The sequence below is a fragment of the Galeopterus variegatus genome, unplaced genomic scaffold (genome assembly GCF_000696425.1).
Source record: "Galeopterus variegatus unplaced genomic scaffold, G_variegatus-3.0.2 Scaffold1664, whole genome shotgun sequence".
Lineage (NCBI taxonomy): Eukaryota > Metazoa > Chordata > Mammalia > Dermoptera > Cynocephalidae > Galeopterus > Galeopterus variegatus.
The window spans coordinates 185,620-205,437 of record NW_007727775.1 but is presented as its reverse complement, the minus strand read 5'-3'; the positions used below and the strand labels follow the sequence as shown (position 1 = coordinate 205,437).

At 49.8% G+C, this 19,818-nt stretch overlaps 1 protein-coding gene across 4 annotated transcripts in view; it reads left to right on the top strand.

Annotated features, from left to right (window-relative positions):
• The window catches only part of CREBBP (CREB binding protein), a 130,551-nt gene extending 112,321 nt beyond the window's left edge, over positions 1-18,230 (top strand). For 2 of the 4 annotated variants that reach the window (XM_008578331.1, XM_008578332.1), the window contains 9 exons: positions 190-257; positions 5,450-5,600; positions 5,962-6,108; positions 6,726-6,839; positions 7,923-8,088; positions 8,359-8,526; positions 11,499-11,660; positions 11,946-12,227; positions 13,364-15,716. In XM_008578331.1, the coding sequence (XP_008576553.1) occupies positions 190-257; positions 5,450-5,600; positions 5,962-6,108; positions 6,726-6,839; positions 7,923-8,088; positions 8,359-8,526; positions 11,499-11,660; positions 11,946-12,227; positions 13,364-15,529 (3,424 nt within the window). In that variant the 3' untranslated portion in view covers positions 15,530-15,716. Of the gene's footprint in view, positions 1-189; positions 258-5,449; positions 5,601-5,961; positions 6,109-6,725; positions 6,840-7,922; positions 8,089-8,358; positions 8,527-11,498; positions 11,661-11,945; positions 12,228-13,363 lie in introns of all 4 variants that reach the window. The other 2 variants (XM_008578330.1, XM_008578329.1) reach the window with 2 other exon arrangements.
• The last annotated feature ends 1,588 nt before the right edge of the window (positions 18,231-19,818 follow it).

Sequence of the window (19,818 nt, the reverse complement as noted above, 5' to 3'; positions counted from 1 at the left end):
ATTTCGTTCTAAATTTAAGGCTTAAGTGTTTGCCTGCTTTAGGATTGTGGAATTAAAGCAGTCTGCCTCCTCACTCTTTTTGTGATGATGTGATTTCAACAGCCAACAGAGTGTTTTGGTGCTATGTTTCATTGGTTTGGCAGCATCTATGGTTGTGTGTGATCTGACCACACCCATCATTTTTTGCAGCTTTGTGTGCGACAACTGCTTGAAGAAAACTGGCAGACCTCGAAAAGAAAACAAATTCAGTGCTAAGAGTAAGTATGTAGAAGATTTCTGTTTCCTGGACTGTACAGTTTAGAAACTTGTGCGAAATTTCCCAGTCTTCCTTTGGTACTTTTCAGCACATAGTTTAGAACTCAGTTGTCAAAGGTTTTTGTTCTTGTCTTACTCTTGAAGAGAATCATTTGGCTTAATACTTACGTGAAAGTCAGCTTTGTGATCAGTGTGTTTTAGATGAAAGTTTAGAAAGCTTAGATATGCAGTAAACTTCGGAAATTCTAGAGAGAACATTTGTTAGCAGATCCTTCCCAAGTAGGTTAGAACTAAGACACCACCACCACCACCCCACCACCCCCGACACAGACAGATGTAGTGTTGCAGCTGGTGTGCTCCGAGTCCTAGGCCCCTATGTGGGTGCTTTGGGCCTTTCAGATGGGAGTTGGGTCCTCCTGCAGTGAGGCAAGCCACTCTTGGGCCCACTGGGAACTGGCTGCCATTCACCTAGGAGTGGTAGGAGCCTCATCTGCAGGAAGACTTGTTGCTATGTTTATGGCAGCACCACCGGCTACGAGAAGACTTTTTTTTTGGCGGCTGGCTGGTGTGGGGATCTGAGCCCTTATCCTTGGTGTTATAAAACCACATTCTAACCAGCTGAGCTAACCAGCCAGTCCTGATAATTTAATCTTTACAGAATAAACTCTCATGTACTGAGAACTGCTTCCGGTAGCTTGGAGTTCCCAGGCTGTCCTTTTGCTGACTTCACCAGCAAACCAAACCTAAGAAAGCCAACTGCAGCAGTGGTTTTAAAGTTCACTTGCGGGCCGACCCCGTGGCGCACTCAGGAGAGTGCAGTGCTGGGAGCTCAACGCCGCTCCCGCCACGGGTTCGGATCCTATATAGGAATGGCTGGTGCGCTCACTGGCTGAGTGCATTGTGGGTGACAGACACCACACCAAGGGTTGCGATCCCCTTACTGGTCACAAAAAAAAATTAAAAAAATAAAGTTCACTTGCCCACAGCTCCCTGTAGTTTTCACCTTCTCTAGCAAGACAAGTGACTGTAGGCTTCAAAGTAAATTTTAATTCAAGTTCAAACTCTATTGATCAGACTCCACAGTTATCCTATAACATATACTGCCTCTGTTAAAGCTTTTCGAAATATTAATTGATGAACTCACCAACTTTTGTTGTACTTCTCTATAGACCAGGGTTTCTCAGCTGAGCCACTGTTGACATTTGGGGCCAGATCGTTTGTTGGGGGCTGTCCTTGCACTGTGGGATTTTAGCATCATCCCCACTACATACCAGTAACACCTCTCCCTATGAGTTGTGTCCATCAGAAATGTCTCCAACATTGGGCTGGCCCGTGGCTCACTCAGGAGAGTGCGGTGCTGATAACACCAAGGCCCCGGGTTCGGATCCCATATAGGGATGGCCGGTTCGCTCACTGGCTGAGCGTGGTGCTGACAACACCAAGTCAAGGGTTACGATCCCCTTACCGGTCATCTTAAAAAAAAAAGAAATGTCTCCAACATTGCCAGATGTCCCCTGGGGGGCACAGTTGCTTCTAGTTGAGAACCAAACCGAGCTTCAAAGGATCCATTCTGAGTGAGGTCATTAAAGTAGTCCAGCAAGTTAGAAACACTTTCCAGGGCCAGAGCTTTGGTGACTAAAACCAAATTGCCCAGAGTTAGACTTCAGTACAGCAGCAGTTGGCGGCTGGAAGGGACAGGAGGTGGGTATGTGTGGGGATGGCAGAAGATACCCAAGAGCTAGCCCAGCCCCGCACCTGCACCCCAGTGTCCAGGGAGTGGTGGAGAAGGATACTTGAACCTTTGGTGGGTGAGCTTGAGAGTTTTAGATGTAGAACGTGGGGGCACATTGAGAAAGAGCCCTAGAGGCCAGTGTCACCCTTTTTTTTTTGTCTTTTTCCGTGTCCGGCAACGGATCGCAACCCTCAGTGTTGCCCCCGCGCCTCGCTCAGCCAGTGAGCGGGAACCGGTCCGTATGTGGGATCCGAACCCTCGGGTGGGAGCGCCGCCGCACTTCGCAAGCGGCGCACTATCCAGTGTGCCACCGGGCCGGCCCCAGTGTCACCCTTTGTTGTTGACAGGAACATGGGCCAGCATGACCTTTACCGATATCTGTAGGTCACAAAGGAAAGGTATGCTTTGTAAGTATTTGTGCCCAGTATTGAAGATATCTTCCAATTGACCGGTCAGTGAGTGATATTGGAACAACTGACCATAGCCCTGCCATACACCATGGACAGAATTAAATCAGGCAGATTAGAAGGGGGGAAAGTAAACAAAACTACAAATGCATTCAAGATAAAAGTAACAGAATGTTTTTACTGTATTGGTTTATAAAAAGCCTTCCTAAAAAGGTAAAACCGAGAGATCAGAAAGTAAAAGGCACAAAAGTTGAATGGCAGGGTGGGGGAGGGACACAGTTTAAAATGTTCATTTTTAGACTCTGCAATTCCAGTTTTATGCAAGTATCTCACAAAAGTATTTGCACATGTGCATAAAGGCATGTATGAGGACTTCCACTGCAGCGTGGTGATGAATGATGAAAATGTGGGAACAAGGGGCAAAATAGAAAGGTGCAGAAAACTAGGCTGTGAGCGTGCAAGAGATCCACGTGCACCGCGGGGAAGTGCCCAGGGTCTGCACGTGTGTCCCACCTGAGAAAGGGCAGTATTCATGTGGGAGGGTAACTTCCTAAGAAACATATGACAGAAACCGTTCTCGCCCCGGGAGAAACTGCGTCCCTCGTGTTTTCATTTCTGAGTGTGCGCTGGCTCTTTCTCTTTCCATGGTTGCCATTGTTGCTCCTCAGCAGGTCATGTCCTACATCTGTGAAGGGGGCAAGGGCCCCTCTAGCCACACCCTCAGTTTGGTGCCTGTAACAAAACTATTAAAAGTTGTCTCATTTAAGAACCCGTGTATATATAGTGAAGCGAATTCAAGTGACTTGAAATAAAAAGCAAAGACCTCAGTTAAAAGGTGGATTCCTTCCAACTGCTGTTTGGAAATCACAGTTGTGTTTCTAGAAGGGGGAGGAGGAGGAGGTGTTTTGCTGCACCACTGCAGGTGGCCCTTCTTAGCTATGTCTTCTTTTTCCGTGTCCGGCAACGGATTGCAACCCTCAGTATCGCCCTCGCACCGGACCGGGACCGGCAACGGGATCGCAACCCTCGGTGTTGCTCCCGCACCCCCGCTCAGCCAGTGAGCGGGAACCGGTCTGTATGTGGGATCCGAACCCTCGGCGGGAGCACCGCCGTGCTTCCCAAGCGGCGCACTACAGCAGTGCGCCACCGGGCCGGCCCTACTATGTCTTAACCTTCAGAAACAGAAGCCATTTCATGAGGGAATAAAACTTACTCAGCAGCAGCATGGGGGTGAGAACTCTAGAATTTTCTTCAGGGGCTTATTCACCAATTGGCAATGTGGCCTTGCAGGTCGCTTTGTACCTTGGTCTTTGTTTTTCAGAGTGCTTGTGTTTTTCCAGGGGTGCTGCAGGCAGGGCCCAGGGCTCGGCTGCACTGCCGTGGGGAGCACAGCTCTGCATCTCAGATCTGCTCTCCACTCTCCCTTCCCCACCTTTTTTTGGGGGGGGCACCTGGCCAGTATGGGGATCCGAACCCATGACCTTGATGTTATAAGGCTGCACCCTAACAAACCGAGCTAACCAGCCAGCCCTTTCACTCCTTTTCATAGCTGTACACATTTTTATTTTTTCATGAGGTTTTTATTTCTTTACCGTTATGCTTTTTTTCTTTATGAATCACGTTTATGGAGATATATACCAAAGAAAGCACCACTATTGGTATGTTTATTGCAGAAAAATGAAGTTTAGAGGTTAGTCAAAATTTTCCATTTATTTCTTGACTTCAGGAAAATCCTAAATAGATTTTTAAAAATATTTCTTCCAAAATCCCAAATAGATTTATTTTTTATATTTCTCACTAATACAGAAAATATTAAAATGTCAGTAAAGAAAACAGCGTCTTAAAGCACAACTGGGGTTACTAGATGTAGGGGGGAGGGAAGAATGGGTAAAGAGCCACAAATAGCAATGATATTATATATTATTGAATATAATTATTACTCTGAAGTGAGTGTCACATATTGCACGTGGGTGTTGATGTTCAACTCTGTACCCCACAGATATGTACAATCAATTTTGTTATAATAAAAAAAGTCTTTAAAATCCCATCATCTGTAAATAATCACTGTGAGCCTTTTGCAGCTTTCCATTCTAGCCTTTTTTCCTGTGTGCAAGGAGTTCTCTGTTCTGTAACGTTTTGCCTCTGAGTAGTTCCTGTCACAGTGGCCACACCAGGGTCTGTCCTTGGGGTGGGGAGGGGTGGGGAGGGAGAAGGGGGCCAGGAGAGGCCCAATCACTGAGCACACTTACTCCTTACCTTCCCCAAGGGTGCACTAGCCCTGCCTGACTTCCCCCTACATCTCCCTCCCCCGCCCCAGTGAAGCAGGGCAAGTCCCCCTGTGCCATTAGAGTTCCTAACTCATGGTTCTGGGGGCAGGAAGCAGCCCGGCTGGGGAGGTGTGTGGGAGACAGCTGTGAGGCCAGCCGGCCACACAGGAGCCTTTTGCTTAGTGGGAGCCTCAAGGCCTGGGATGAGAAGAGACAGGAGGCCCAGTGGGCACAGCTGGCTCCTCCTTAAGCCTGTCAGATTCAGGGCCACCTCTGTGGCTCTTCTGCCCCTTACTGTTATAAAAGATGGAAATATCTGGGCAAGGAAACAGTTTTCAGGATGTGGGATGCCTGAGATCCCAGAATTCACCTTTCCTTTTTTTTTTTTTTCCTTTTTGTCTTTTTTTTTTTACTGACCGGTAACGGGATCACAACCCTCGGTGTCGCGCCCGTACCGGGGACCGGCAACGGGATCGCAACCCTCGGTGTTGCGCGTGCACCACGCTCAGCCAGTGAGCGGGAACCGGTCTCTACATGGGATCCGAACCCTCGGCGGGAGCGCCGCTGCGCTCCCAAGTGGCGCACTCTCCAGTGCGCCAATGGGCCGGCCCACACCTTTCCTTTTAAAACACTCATGTCATAGGACAAATTAGATCCCTTCTTCATTTGGCAAACACTAATCTTTTAAAATATCAGACTTTTCCAAAAGAAGGAAGTGGATTCCCATCTCAGCAACCACTTCAGCAGCCCTTCCTGAGCCCTTAACCCTCTCCTTCTGGACTTCCTAGGACTGCAAACCACACGACTGGGAAACCACTTGGAAGACCGAGTGAACAAGTTTCTGCGGCGCCAGAATCACCCTGAGGCTGGGGAGGTTTTTGTCAGAGTGGTGGCCAGCTCCGACAAGACTGTGGAGGTCAAGCCCGGGATGAAGTCACGGTTCGTGCACTCTGTTCTCTAACGCGCTGGGGGAATGGCCATGCCCGCTGCTGGAGGCCTACCCACTCTCTGTGAGGCACTGGCATTCAGCGTCATCTGCAGTGGCTAGTGTAGAGCCAGCCCTCCTCAGAATTCATTAGCAGAGATACAGTTCTCACGTAAGTGAAACAGGCTCAGGAAGAATTGAGCCACAGCTTGGAGGCTGCCTGGGCTCATGGGGAGAGCTCTGGCCATAGTCCCAAAAGGGGGTCGAGCCTTTAGCTCTTCTGCACTGAGCAGTGTTACAGCCACAGGTCTAGTTTGTAAAAGCCCCTTATAAACAATAACATTGGCAAACGTTAGGCTCTGGTTTTTATTTCAGGTTTGTGGATTCTGGGGAAATGTCTGAATCTTTCCCATATCGAACCAAAGCGCTCTTTGCTTTTGAGGAAATTGATGGCGTGGATGTGTGCTTTTTTGGAATGCACGTGCAGGAGTACGGCTCTGATTGCCCCCCTCCAAACACAAGGTAGTCCTCCATCTCCTGTTTTGATCTGTGTTGTTCAGCATATTGTGTTATAAAGGCCAGGGCTCTAAGTGTCTGTATTCTTGAGTACTGGGTTAAAATAAATTAATCCACAATTAACTAACCGAACTAGTTAGTTTTATCTTCCACTGAGCTTGGGGGATGCGAAGTGTTTAGATGACTACGGCACATGTGTTTTGTGTTCTGAGGGCACATGGGCCCTGGTCCTGCTGTTGTCTCTGTCGTACCTGAGGCAGGTAAACTCGGGGAGTCTGGGTGGGGCAAGTTTGGCACACCCGTGCAGAAAGAGTTACTTCCTATTCAGTCAGGGTCTGGGTGCGAGGGAACTAGAAGTGGCTTTCTTGGTGTGCCCTGATCCTTCCGTGGCTCTCTGCAGAGAGTGGTGCCCTCCCTTTTGTTCAGCAACAAAAACTGAATTCCAAATTCTTTGTCACTTGTCAGCAGTTGGGTTGGTGATTGGCATTTTATCATGTCCTTTCTGGTGGCCAGTGTAAATGCTGTCAAAACAAAACCTATTTGTGGAGGTTTTTATGGATGCTCGTGTTTGGTTTCAAGTTCAAGGGGTAGCCTGGATTAACAATGTGTCTGTCTCCCCACAGGCGTGTGTACATATCTTATCTGGACAGTATTCATTTCTTCCGGCCCCGCTGCCTCCGGACAGCCGTTTACCATGAGATCCTTATCGGATATCTAGAATATGTGAAAAAATTGGGGTGAGTGTGGATTAAATTATTCGGTACTAATAAAAAAACCTGTTTTTCATTGTATGTTTATTTTGTGAAATAATGAGAGTAATTTTTAAGTTGTGTGTGTTTTATATTTAACTTCCTGAAAGAGTTCAGATGCCCGTGAAGCCCCTTTCTGGGAGCTCACCGGCCTGCTGGTGTTTGCTGCTGGCCAATGTGGGCTCTTTCCCTCCCTTGCTTTCTTTTCATCTTTTCCCACTTGTATCTTTTTTTTTTTTTTAATCTTTATTGAGGCATAATTTACATATTATAACATTTTGCCTATTTCAGTTGTACGATTCAGTGGTTTTTAGTAACTCTGCCAAATGGTGCAACTATCACTATGAACCAGTTTCAGAACATGGGGGCCATGAGAACCTTTGTGCCCCTTTGCTGTTAATTCCTGTCCCACCTCTGCTCCAGTGACCACTCACCTGCTTTCTTTCTCTATAAATGTGTCACTTCTGGGTATTTAGTATACATGGAATCCTGCAGTGTATGGTCTCTTGTGTCTGACTTCTTTCTGTAGTACTTTGTTTTCATACTCCAGATCTATCACATTTCTTTCCCAAACTTGAAAAGGTTAGTGGTATTTGATCGGAGTGTCTTGAACAGAATGAATGAGATTGATTTTGATATTAACCTCTTAGAGAGATGTACCTCAGCTGAGCTGCCATTCCTGTTCAGGAGGAAGTAGATAGCGCATTCAGCACATCACTGTGATGAGCCTTGATGTGCCATTGTGTTCCCAGCTCTTATAGAGACTAGACTCTATTGTGACCTTGGCCTAACCCTGTTCGCCCTCCTGAGAGGGATGAGGTCCACGGTCCAAGGCCTGTGCCAAGGCTTGCATTTGCACATGATGGAGATTCAGTGTGACCCCTCTTTCCTCCCCCAAGCATCCTGGTTTGGAACTTGTCTGTCTCTTACAGGGTCTGCCATAAGCATTGTAGTAATTTCTTTGTTTTCTTCTTTATAATTATTTCTGTCCTTGCTTTGGTCCCCATTCCTCAGCTGTAACTCCTTGAAGGCAGGGCTGATTTCGCTGACTTGCATGCATGTGTCCTGCAGGTATGTAACAGGGCACATCTGGGCCTGTCCCCCAAGTGAAGGAGATGACTACATCTTCCATTGCCACCCCCCTGATCAAAAAATTCCAAAACCAAAGCGACTGCAGGAGTGGTACAAAAAGATGTTGGATAAGGCGTTTGCAGAGCGGATCATTCATGACTACAAGGTAAAGAAGGTGGTGGCTTTTGTCATAGTTGATTGTCGTACATTTGTGTGTCTTGCTTTTTCACCCACGTACTTCATGGTTGTGTCCACTTACAAGAATTAGCAGAATCACAAAAGCACAAAGTGAAAGTGCAAAGGCATCAGGCACAGGCAGCCAGGATTCTTGCCTGGTCATGGGATAGCAGGACAGTTGGGCACCCCTGCACACACCCCAGGTCCCCAGGAACGCCTGCAATCTGTCCCCTCACTGCTGTGCTCTGCTCCCTCCCAGGACATTTTTAAACAAGCAACTGAAGACAGGCTCACAAGTGCCAAGGAGCTGCCCTATTTTGAAGGCGATTTCTGGCCCAATGTGTTGGAAGAGAGCATTAAGGAACTAGAACAAGAGGAAGAAGAGAGGAAAAAAGAAGAGAGCACCGCAGCCAACGAAACCACCGAGGTACCACCCTCCTCCAAGCCCTGCCACCACACAGGCCACAGTTGGAGTGGCAGGCTGGGCTTGCAGGTTTGCCGTTGGGTTCTTCTGTGGTGGTTTTTCCGTCTGTAGCAGAGGGGCAGGCTCTGGGGCCTCTGCTCAGGGGGATCTCCCTAAGTGTGTAAGGGTTTGGATCTGAAGAAGAAAGAGAAGAAGGCAGGTGGAGAGGATGTGCTGTATCATAGGTAGGAACCAACATGTGGACTTAAAAGGCACTTGGCGAGGAGGCCCTCAGGTGCCAGGCCTCACTCTTGCGTTTCAGGGCATCCTTATTTGGTGTCTGTGCCTCCTGCACTCGACCTGATTACTGAGCCCTGCCCCTGAGGCAGCTTCTAATAGGAGGAACAAGGAGGCACACACATACACGCATAGTGTGCTTTGAGCTGGTGGTGGCAGCTCGGAAGAGAAGAAAGCTGAGGGCAAAAGGAGGTGGTGGAGGGGGCATTGGGGGTATTCTGGGGAGGTGACACCTGAGCTGAGACCCACCTACCACACAAAGGACCTCGTAGGCAGTGGGAAGAAACGTGCTATATTAGAGACTGTGAAGCTTCTTGCAGCTGTCTGAGGAAGAGATGGCAGCGGCACAAATTTGATTTGCTGCTGCAGACACAGTGAAAGTGTAGGATGGGTTTGAGGGTAGGAACCCGAGAATGTGAGCTAGGTCTTTGTGGCCCATGAGGAAAAACTGAATTAAGGAGGCTCCTGTGTGTGGGGCCTGAGCATCTGAGTGAGGGTTGCTGCCGCAGTGAGGATGCTGGCGGGGGCAGAAGCCAAGAGCCAGCTGTGGACATTTCACTGTGGCCATGCCTGTGAGTTGCCCAGGGACAACACCCTGGGTCTGCATTGTGGCAAATGTGTCACTGCTCCCATCACACACTCAGTGCACAAGTGATTTGTCGAGTGGCCATTGAGCGTCCAGCACTGCGGACCTCAGATTCTGTCCTTTGCAAGACAGCCCTTAGCCTCTCACAGAACAGAGAAAGTATAGACCAGGACGTGACAGCAGTCTGTCCCAGGTGGTTCCCTGGAAGAGCTCTTGGATGGTCGTCTTCTGGTTTCTTCCTCTGATGTCCAGCCCCACTCCAGAGCGTGGCTGGTTCTCACCAGTGTTTGGGGATTTAATGCTTGAGAAGTGCCTCCTCCTCGGGGTAGTTCAGAAGGATGTCCAGGGAGGTCCCTGCTCTAGCCGACCTTTGACTGGTGAGCGGAATTTCAGCGGCTGACCTGGAGTTCAGCATGAGGAGACCAGCTGATTTGCAAGACCTGAGGGCCTTCTGGGTGTCAGACACCTTGGGTGAGAGGCGGCCTGGGTCAGAGCTGTGTGCCAGGGCATGGAAGTGTGGTAGTAGTCATGCAGGAAAGGCATCTGGGCCTGGGCCGGGGGTCTCTGGTGGTGCCAGGTTAGTCAATGCCCTGACCTCCAGGCTCCCGCAAGAACTTGGCAGAGTGCAGGGACATGGTCTCTGGTGCTGCAGGGAGGAGATCTCTTGAGGAGACATACCCCTACTGGGTCCTGCCAAGGGGAAGGCGCCTGCCTCTGACGTGGAGGCGGACAAGGGGCTCCCACTTGGGCTGGCCACCGTGGGCTTACAGGTGGCAGAGAGGGCGCGCCAAGGGGCTGGCGGAGAGACACGCCGTCATAGAGGACTCGCCTTCCTCAGTGACACCCCAGCACATCGCAGTGGAAGTTGATTTCAGTTATAGCCAGTATTGGGGGTGGAACATGTCTTTGCCTTTAAACATCACGTTATGGGCAGGGGGCGCTTGTGTCACATTCAGTGGGGGAAAACATGACGCAACTTCATGTGGAATCCCAAGTTTGTGAAGAAAAATCACATATACAAAAACAAATGTGCACAGGCACAATTCCAAGAAGAAGAAAAAATGCTATTGCTCTGGATGGCAAATATATATATATATATATATATATATATATATATATATATATGTCTTTGTTATTTGGCTATATTTTCTAAATTTTGTGCAATAAATGTATTTTTTATAAAATTTCTTAGAAATAGATTATTTTTTAGAAGAGTTCAAAGGCCTGTACAAAAATTGTGCAGAGTTCCAATATACTCCAGTACATAATTTCTTCTGTTACTAACATTTTGCATTAAAGTTGTATGTTTGTTGTAATTAGCCAGTATCAATACATAGTTAACTAAAGACCATACTTTGTTCAGATTTCCTCAGTTCTTCCCCAGTGTGCCTTTTCTGTCCCAGCGTCCCACCCAGGACCACACATGACATTCAGTCACATCTCCTCGAGCTCCTTGATGGGGTGAGGTGCAGTTGGACCCCTCCGCTAGATGGATGCTCCTTGGGTGCACCCAGAGCCTGTCTCTCCTCTTGTTAAACAGGAAGTTGTCTGGACCAGAACTGGATAACCTTTCCACATTGAAGAATAAACAGATAACATGCCTGAGTTCTTTCCAGATAGGAGCATTTAAACTGAGAGGCAAGACCCTCTTAGACTCCAGCCAGATCACTGAAGCACTCGGGGGGTTGCAGACCCTGCTGGAGGGAGCCAGCTCAAGGAGATGGGACCTGAGAGCGGCCACTTAGGAGTCCCTCCTCTTACCATGGTGGCTTCTCCCATTAGTACCTTTCCTATGTCTCCCACTGAAAACTCACATGCTGTGGGTGTTTGGAACCTTTCTCAAGGTGAAGAATAAGCTGCTGAGCCTGAGATGTGACATAGAACTTCCAGTGTCCATAGAATAATGTGGAGCATGGAACGGGGCTTCCCCACCCCCATTTGTTAGAGTCTCATCCAGCATTCTGGCCCTTTTATCCCTGGGGAGGTAATGTGGCACATGGCTGGAAGTGGTACAGGCCCGGCAAGGACAGGCCTGTGTCTCTGCTGAGGCAGCAGTGTGGTCACCATGGGAGTGGACACAGACCTTGTCTGACAGCTTTGTGTGTCATTGCAGGGCAGCCAGGGCGACAGCAAGAATGCCAAGAAAAAGAACAACAAGAAAACCAACAAGAATAAAAGCAGCATCAGCCGAGCCAACAAGAAAAAGCCCAGCATGCCCAATGTGTCCAACGACTTGTCCCAGAAGCTCTACGCCACCATGGAGAAGCACAAAGAGGTAGAGGTGGTGGTGGCTGGGGCCCGAGAGAGGGAGAGGAGCCGCCGAGATGCTGCGGCCAAGGGACGGGTGGGTGTGGCTGGCTGGGAGTGGCCATGCAGCTCTGCAGGAAAAGGAGGGACAGCTCCTTGGTACCACCATGCATGTCACCAATGCCATTCTATCCCAGAGAGCTGGGAACTCGGGTGGGTATTGGTGTGGCCCCCTCCCATTCTTCATGCTGCCCAAAGCTGCACACAGGAGCACCGTGCTCTGTGGGGCTAATGCTGGTCCCCTCTCCTGCAGGTCTTCTTTGTGATCCATCTGCATGCTGGGCCTGTCATCAACACCCTGCCCCCCATCGTCGACCCGGACCCCCTGCTGAGCTGCGACCTCATGGATGGGCGTGACGCCTTCCTCACCCTTGCCAGAGACAAGCACTGGGAGTTCTCCTCCTTGCGCCGCTCCAAGTGGTCCACGCTGTGCATGCTGGTAGAGCTGCACACCCAGGGTCAGGACCGCTTCGTCTACACATGCAATGAGTGTAAACACCACGTGGAGACACGTTGGCATTGCACTGTGTGCGAGGTAGGCACGAGATAGAGGCTTTGCTGTCTTCTTCGTGTATGTCACTAACACTTGCTCTGGGTCGGGCATAGGACAGGCGTGAGGGAGGTGCTGGAGGCACTTTGGTTCTGCTGGGAACTCCAACCCGTTTGCCCCCAGTTCTAGTCTTACTGAGGGGTTGGGAAGCCCTCCGTCCTGTTGGCAAGTTGGGCATATGTGCAGGGGTCCTGAACCCCTCCCCAGTAGTCTCACTCACTGGCTTCCCTCCGCAGAGGTTCTGGTCCCACTGAGAAGTGGCATAGGGCAGCCTGCTTTTCTGCACACACCACCCTCCCCATTTGTCTCTCCCTCCTCTCAAGGCGGGCCACAGTCATCTGCCAGACTGGAGCAGCCAGCCTTGACCTATGCGGGGGCAGGAGGTCCTAAGCTGCATGAGGGCTACCTCCGCCTCCCGACCCGTCCTCCTTCCTCACCTTTAACACCTCCTTTCTTTTTTTCCCAGCTCTCTCCAGTCTCCTTGTCCTCTAATTTCTTAATGCTGGGATTTATATGTCCTTTCTCTGAATATGGTTATCAAACCTGGTCCTAGGGCTCCTTCAGATTTAGTGCTTCATTTTGTCAGTTTCCAAGTACAAGCAGTTTGCAGTAACTCAGGCTTCCACATTAGGGAAGGACCATTTGGCACTCTGAAGGTGGCCCATGGCCGCCTTCCTGCAGAAGACATCTCACAGCCTCTGGCGGTGCTTGGGAAAACATGACCATGTGTCAGTCTGTTGGGCTTCATGGTCCAGGTGTAGGAGTGGGATGGGATGTGGCAGGGTCCTGATGTGATTCCCAGGGCACAGGAAGGCAGGAGGCTCATGTTCACTGCCCATGAGCCTCGGACAGACACCAAGTCCCATGCCCATGCATGCACATGAGCTAGCGGGTCAGGAGGGTCAGGGGCACCCCATCTGCAGGGGGTGAGAGAGAGTAGATAGATTGGATGGTTTGGGGAGCCTTCTGGGTTGTTTCTGGGAATGTTGGTCCTCGGGTGGACACATTGGCCATCTGTTAGCCTGTCCTGAGCATGGACCTGACCCCAGCGGCGGGGAGGGGCAGCCGGGGTTGTGCTGGGCCCCATGGTGATGCTGGCCTGTCCCCCCTCCTGTCTGCAGGACTACGACCTCTGCATTAACTGCTACAACACGAAGAGCCACGCCCACAAGATGGTGAAGTGGGGGCTGGGCCTGGATGACGAGGGCAGCAGCCAGGGTGAGCCACAGTCCAAGAGCCCCCAGGAGTCACGGCGCTTGAGCATCCAGCGCTGCATCCAGTCCTTGGTGCACGCCTGCCAGTGCCGCAACGCCAACTGCTCGCTGCCGTCCTGCCAGAAGATGAAGCGGGTCGTACAGCACACCAAGGGCTGCAAGCGCAAGACCAATGGTGGCTGCCCGGTGTGCAAGCAGCTCATCGCCCTGTGCTGCTACCACGCCAAGCACTGCCAGGAGAACAAGTGCCCCGTGCCCTTCTGCCTCAACATCAAACACAAGCTCCGCCAGCAGCAGATCCAGCACCGCCTGCAGCAAGCCCAGCTCATGCGCCGGCGGATGGCCACCATGAACACCCGCAATGTGCCTCAGCAGAGTTTGCCTTCTCCTACCTCAGCACCGCCCGGGACCCCCACACAACAACCTAGCACGCCCCAGACGCCGCAGCCCCCTGCCCAGCCCCAGCCCTCGCCAGTGAGCATGTCACCAGCCGGCTTCCCCAGCGTGGCCCGGACTCAGCCCCCCACAACAGTGTCCGCTGGGAAGCCCACCAACCAGGTGCCGGCCCCCCCACCCCCCGCCCAGCCCCCACCCGCTGCAGTGGAAGCGGCCCGGCAGATTGAGCGCGAGGCGCAGCAGCAGCAGCACCTGTACCGCGTGAACATCAACAACGGCATGCCCCCAGGGCGCGCAGGCATGGGAGCCCCAGGGAGCCAGATGGCCCCCGTGGGCCTGAATGTGCCCCGGCCCAACCAGGTGAGCGGGCCCGTCATGTCTAGCATGCCCCCGGGCCAGTGGCAGCAGGCGCCCATCCCCCAGCAGCAGCCAATGCCGGGCATGCCCAGGCCTGTGATGTCCATGCAGGCCCAGGCAGCCGTGGCAGGGCCACGCATGCCCAGCGTGCAGCCACCCAGGAGCATCTCGCCCAGCGCTCTACAGGACTTGCTGCGGACCCTGAAGTCGCCCAGCTCCCCCCAGCAACAGCAGCAGGTGCTGAACATCCTTAAGTCAAACCCGCAGCTAATGGCAGCTTTCATCAAACAGCGCACAGCCAAGTATGTGGCCAATCAGCCTGGCATGCAGCCCCAGCCCGGCCTCCAGTCACAGCCCGGCATGCAGCCCCAGCCCACCATGCACCAGCAGCCCGGCCTACAGAATCTGAATGCCATGCAAGCCGGTGTGCCACGGCCCAACGTGCCCCCACAGCAGCAGGCAATGGGAGGCCTTAACCCCCAGGGCCAGGCCTTAAACATCATGAACACCGGACACAATCCCAACATGGCAAGTATGAATCCACAGTACCGAGAAATGCTGAGGAGGCAGCTGCTGCAGCAGCAGCAGCAACAGCAGCAGCAGCAGCAGCAACAACAGCAGCAGCAGCAGCAGCAACAGCAAGGTAGTGCTGGCATGGCCGGAGGCATGGCAGGGCACGGCCAGTTCCAGCAGCCTCAAGGACCCGGAGGCTACCCCCCAGCCCTGCAGCAGCAGCGCATGCAGCAGCACCTCCCCATCCAGGGCAGTTCCATGAGTCAGATGGCGGCTCAGATGGGACAGCTCAGCCAAATGGGGCAGCCTGGGCTGGGGGCAGACAGCACCCCCAACATCCAGCAGGCCCTGCAGCAGCGGATTCTGCAGCAACAGCAGATGAAGCAGCAGATTGGGTCCCCAGGCCAGCCGAACCCCATGAGCCCCCAGCAGCACATGCTCTCAGGACAGCCGCAGGCCTCGCATCTCCCTGGCCAGCAGATTGCCACATCCCTTAGTAACCAGGTGCGGTCTCCAGCCCCTGTCCAGTCTCCGCGGCCCCAGTCCCAGCCTCCACATTCCAGCCCGTCACCACGGATACAGCCCCAGCCTTCGCCACACCATGTCTCGCCCCAGACTGGTTCCCCCCACCCCGGACTCGCAGTCACCATGGCCAGCTCCATAGATCAGGGACACTTGGGGAACCCCGAACAGAGTGCAATGCTCCCTCAGCTGAACACCCCCAGCAGGAGCGCACTGTCCAGTGAACTATCCCTGGTCGGTGACACCACGGGTGACACGTTAGAAAAGTTTGTGGAGGGTTTGTAGCATTATGAGAGCATCACTTTTTTTTTCCCCTTTCATGTTCTTGGACTTTTTGTACTGAAAATCCAGGCATCTAGGCTCTTTTTATTCCTAGGTGGAACTGCTACTTCCAAGCCATGGAAGGGTGGGCTGATGTTTAAAGAAACAATACAAAGAATATATTTTTTTGTTAAAAACCAGTTGATTTAAATATCTGGTCTCTCTCTCTTTGTTTTATTTGGTTTTTTTTTTTTTTTTTCCCCCTCCGTTTTTTTTGTTTGTTTGTTTGTTTGTTTTGGGGGGAGGGGGGTTTTGTTTGGATTCTTTTTGTCGTCATTGCTGGTGACTCATGCCTTTTTTTAATGGGAAAAACAAGTTCATTATATTCATATTTTTTATTTGTATTTTCAAGACTTTAAACATTTATGTTTAAAAGTGAGAAGAAAAATAATATTCAGAAACTGATTCCTGAAATAATGCAAGCTTATAATGTATCCCGGTAACTTTCTGATGTTTCGGGAAGATTTTTTTCTATAGTGAACTCTGTGGACGCCTCCAAGTATTACCCTGGACAATAGGAATCGCCTCCGGCGTGCACACACTTCTACACACACCCACACATGCGTCTATCTTATACATACTGGCTGAAGCCAAACTCCTTGTCTTGCAGATGTAGAAATTGTTGCTTTGTTTCTCTGATAAAACTGGTTTTAGACAAAAAAATAGGGATGATCACTCTCTTACCATGCTGATGTCAATAGAGAAGAAGCATTCTTTTCTTTCTTCTATGTGAAACTTGAAATGAGGAAAAGCAATTCTAGTGTAAATCATGCAAGCGCTATAATTACTATAAATAAGAAAATTCAAGAAGATTCAATCACTGTATAGAATGATAAAGTACCAACTCATTTCTTATATCATATTGTTAAATAAACTGTGTGCAACAGACAAAAAGGGTGTTCCTTCTTGAATTCATGTACATGGTATTAACACTTAGTGTTCGGGGGATTTTTTTGTTATGAAAATGCTGTTTTCAACATTGTATTTGGACTATGCATGTGTTTTTTTCCCCATTGTATATAAAGTACCGCTTAAAATTGATATAAATTACTGAAGTTTTTAACATGTATTCTGTTCTTTAAGATCCCTGTAAGAATGTTTAAGGTTTTTATTTATTTATATATATTTTTGGAGTCTGTTCTTTGTAAGACATGGTTCTGGTTGTTCTCTCGTAGCCGAGAGGCCGGGGCTACGGTCGGGTGGCAGTGTGGGAGGCAGCTGGGCAGTGCGTCCCTGGCTGATTGGCTGCCTGGAGGACTTTCCTCCCAGAGACTGAGGCAGTGGCCTGCCTTGGCTGCGCACCTAGATGCTCACAGGTGGCTTCCACCCGCACAGTTGGGGATCCCACTTGGTCTGAAACAGCACTTTGCTTCCAGCTCACCTTCTCTGTCCTCCGTCCTCCCTCCCCATCATAGCCAAGCGCTCTGTGGAGGGGGCTTGTTCTGGCGGCCCCTGCCGCCTTTCTTTCCCAGATTGATGTGGAGGGTTCTCCAGGGATTTGAGGTGGTTCCTAACTTCCCCCCACCCAATCCTGTGTTCAGTTATCCTGCATGGCCTCATGTAGGGGCCATGCCTCCTTTGGAAAACACAGGCAAGGTGCCAGCCTGGAGGCCACTGAGGGGTGGATGCTCTGGAGCACTGGCCCCCAGTCCCTGATGTGAGAAAAGGCCCAGGCTTGCAGGACACTTGCATTCAGCCATGTACATGGTCTCATCCTCCCCTGGGGCTCCAGTTTCAGGTGCCCTTACTGAGTGGGTGGCACGAGTTCATGAATACCAGGAGGAGGGCCACTAACAGAGCTGAAGCTAGTCCTCTTATCTGCTGCCTCCCGCCCCCAACTCTTGTTACCATCCTCCAACCAAGGGGTGGTCTAGATCAGGGGGAGTGGGGTTGATGGTAAATTTAGAAAGCATGGCTCAAATAACTTCCCTTTTTTGGCCCTTATGTTCATAGAGGTATTTTCAGAATACTTAAATACTTGATTTAGCAATCTAAATTTGAGGAAACTAAGAAATTGGAAGGGTGCAATCTAGTTTTAGCACAGTGCTTTGAATCTTGAGTTCTAATCATGTAGATCAATTAAACGAGGTAAGAGTAAGACTACCATCTAGCACCACCAACCAAACCCCATCTCCACCTGTCCTAAAAAGGGAAAGCAAGGCCACGCGCTCCAGTGGAGTTCTGCTGTCCTTGCTGAGCCTGCTCAGTTCTTGTACATTCGCAATTCTCATCAGAATCACCTTTTCCACCGCTGTGGAAGCCCTGAGCATGTGTTCAAACAAGAAGCGGGTCTGGAGCCTTGGAAAAGCAGCTCCAAGCCCACACTCAGAAGGTGGTGCTCTCCTAGACATGCAGCCTTTTAATGCAGGCGGTAGGGGGGCATCTTTCAGGTTATCCTGGAATTCAAAACTTTATGTACTAACCTCATTCTCTTTGGAATCTGCATCCTGTGCAGCCATCTTGGGCAATCCAGGTGTCAGAGGATGTGGTCTGGATACTAACCCTAAGCTTGTTGTAAGGAAATTTCTGTAAGAAAGCTGGAAAGCCCTGACGCTGTGTCTCATGCTGTATACTTAAGAGGAGAAGAAGAAAGTCCTATATTTGTGATCAAAAAAAGGAAACTTGAAATGTGCTGGTGTTTATAATAAAAGCTGGTAAAACTGCTTGGATTTGAAGATGGTTCCAATTGGCTAATGACCCTGAGAGTTAGCTCAGCAGCTAGTTGTAAGATTGAAGGTGCTCAATTGAATTTGTCTCCACTGAGCATGTGTTTGATGCTGTCTTTGAAATTCTAGCACATTGAAAACAGAAAAGGACGAGGTGTCTCTGGATAACATGACGTGGAGGGGCTTCTGCTTCTAAGATCTCAGATTGAAAACATGTAACTTCCTATTTCTTTTGATTGCTATAAAATGAGACCAAAGATTTTATTTGAACCAAAATGTGCTTTTAGCACTGCATGGCAAAATTAGGTACTGTATTTAAAAAAAAAAAAAAAAACTTTAATGAAGATGATTGCATATTGGTAAGCCATTGTACTACCAGGAAGTACTTCAACACAAGACAGTGCTGGGAAGTAGATCCTGCAGCCATGTAGCAAACGTGCAGGAGTGTGTAGGAATGAGAATAACTTCCACCCACCTCCAACCATAGAGACATGATGTAGCACCTCACAGGATGTCACGAGTTTATTTCACACACTTTACTCGTTGTATAGTTTCATTATACATAACAGAAAAAGTCAAGGGTGGAGAAACAGGTCAGTTATAAGATATTGAAGAAATTTGTTGGTAAGGCACAGTATTGTAACACCAAGGTCAAGGGTTCGGATCCCTGTACTGGCGATCTACCAAAAAAAATTTTTGTTTTAATTTAAATAAGTGTAGCGTCCAGACTAAAAAAGAGGTGCTTTGATGAGTAGATGAGAATGCTTGGCAGTTGATCTAAATTGTACATAAAATGTTTTCAAAACACCTTTTTGTAGAGTATTTACTAGGATGTAGCTATAATATCAGTTACATTAATTCATTAAAAATTTAAAGGGAGCTGACAGCTATAAAACACCTTGATTAGGAAAGTGTTGCAGATATTTTTAAGGGGATGGGAGAGAGGCTCTGAAGTGAGAGCAGATTATACGAAGCGTGGGCATGAGGCCGAGGGGATTGAGGAGGCTGACAGCTTCACTATGGCAGGGACCTCTGGGTCCCAAGCGAGGGTCTCAGCCCCAAACCTGAGTGAGTTCCTCAAATCCTGCTCTCCTTCTCTGGACGGTAATGTGAAGAGATGGGAAAATCATTATGATATGTAAAAAATGGTGTTTAAATGTATTCACTCCTTCACTTTGGCCATAAGGTAGGAAAACAGGAGCGGCTGAGTGACTTGGCCACGTTCACAGAGCAGAGGGCAGAGTGGGGCCAGGTCCTGAGCTCAGAGAGTCTCACACCCCTACCTCCCCTCCTTACTCCACAGTCCACCTTAAACCCATTTGGGGAAATGGGAGAATTACAGTACATTGCTCCTGAAACATTGCCCAGACAGTAGCGAGTGGTAACTAAGTCCTCACAAAGGCCTGTTGGGGATCAGCCTGCCTGTGTCTGGTGCCTGCTGGTTAACTTTGGCATCAGAGAAAAAGAAATGTTGACAACCATAGTGTCCACAGCGTTAAGCTCCTGCTGTAGATGACCCAGTCCACCCCCTGCCCAACATCTGGGAGAGGGTTGAGTAACTGAAATGGACTTTGTGGTCTCTGATCC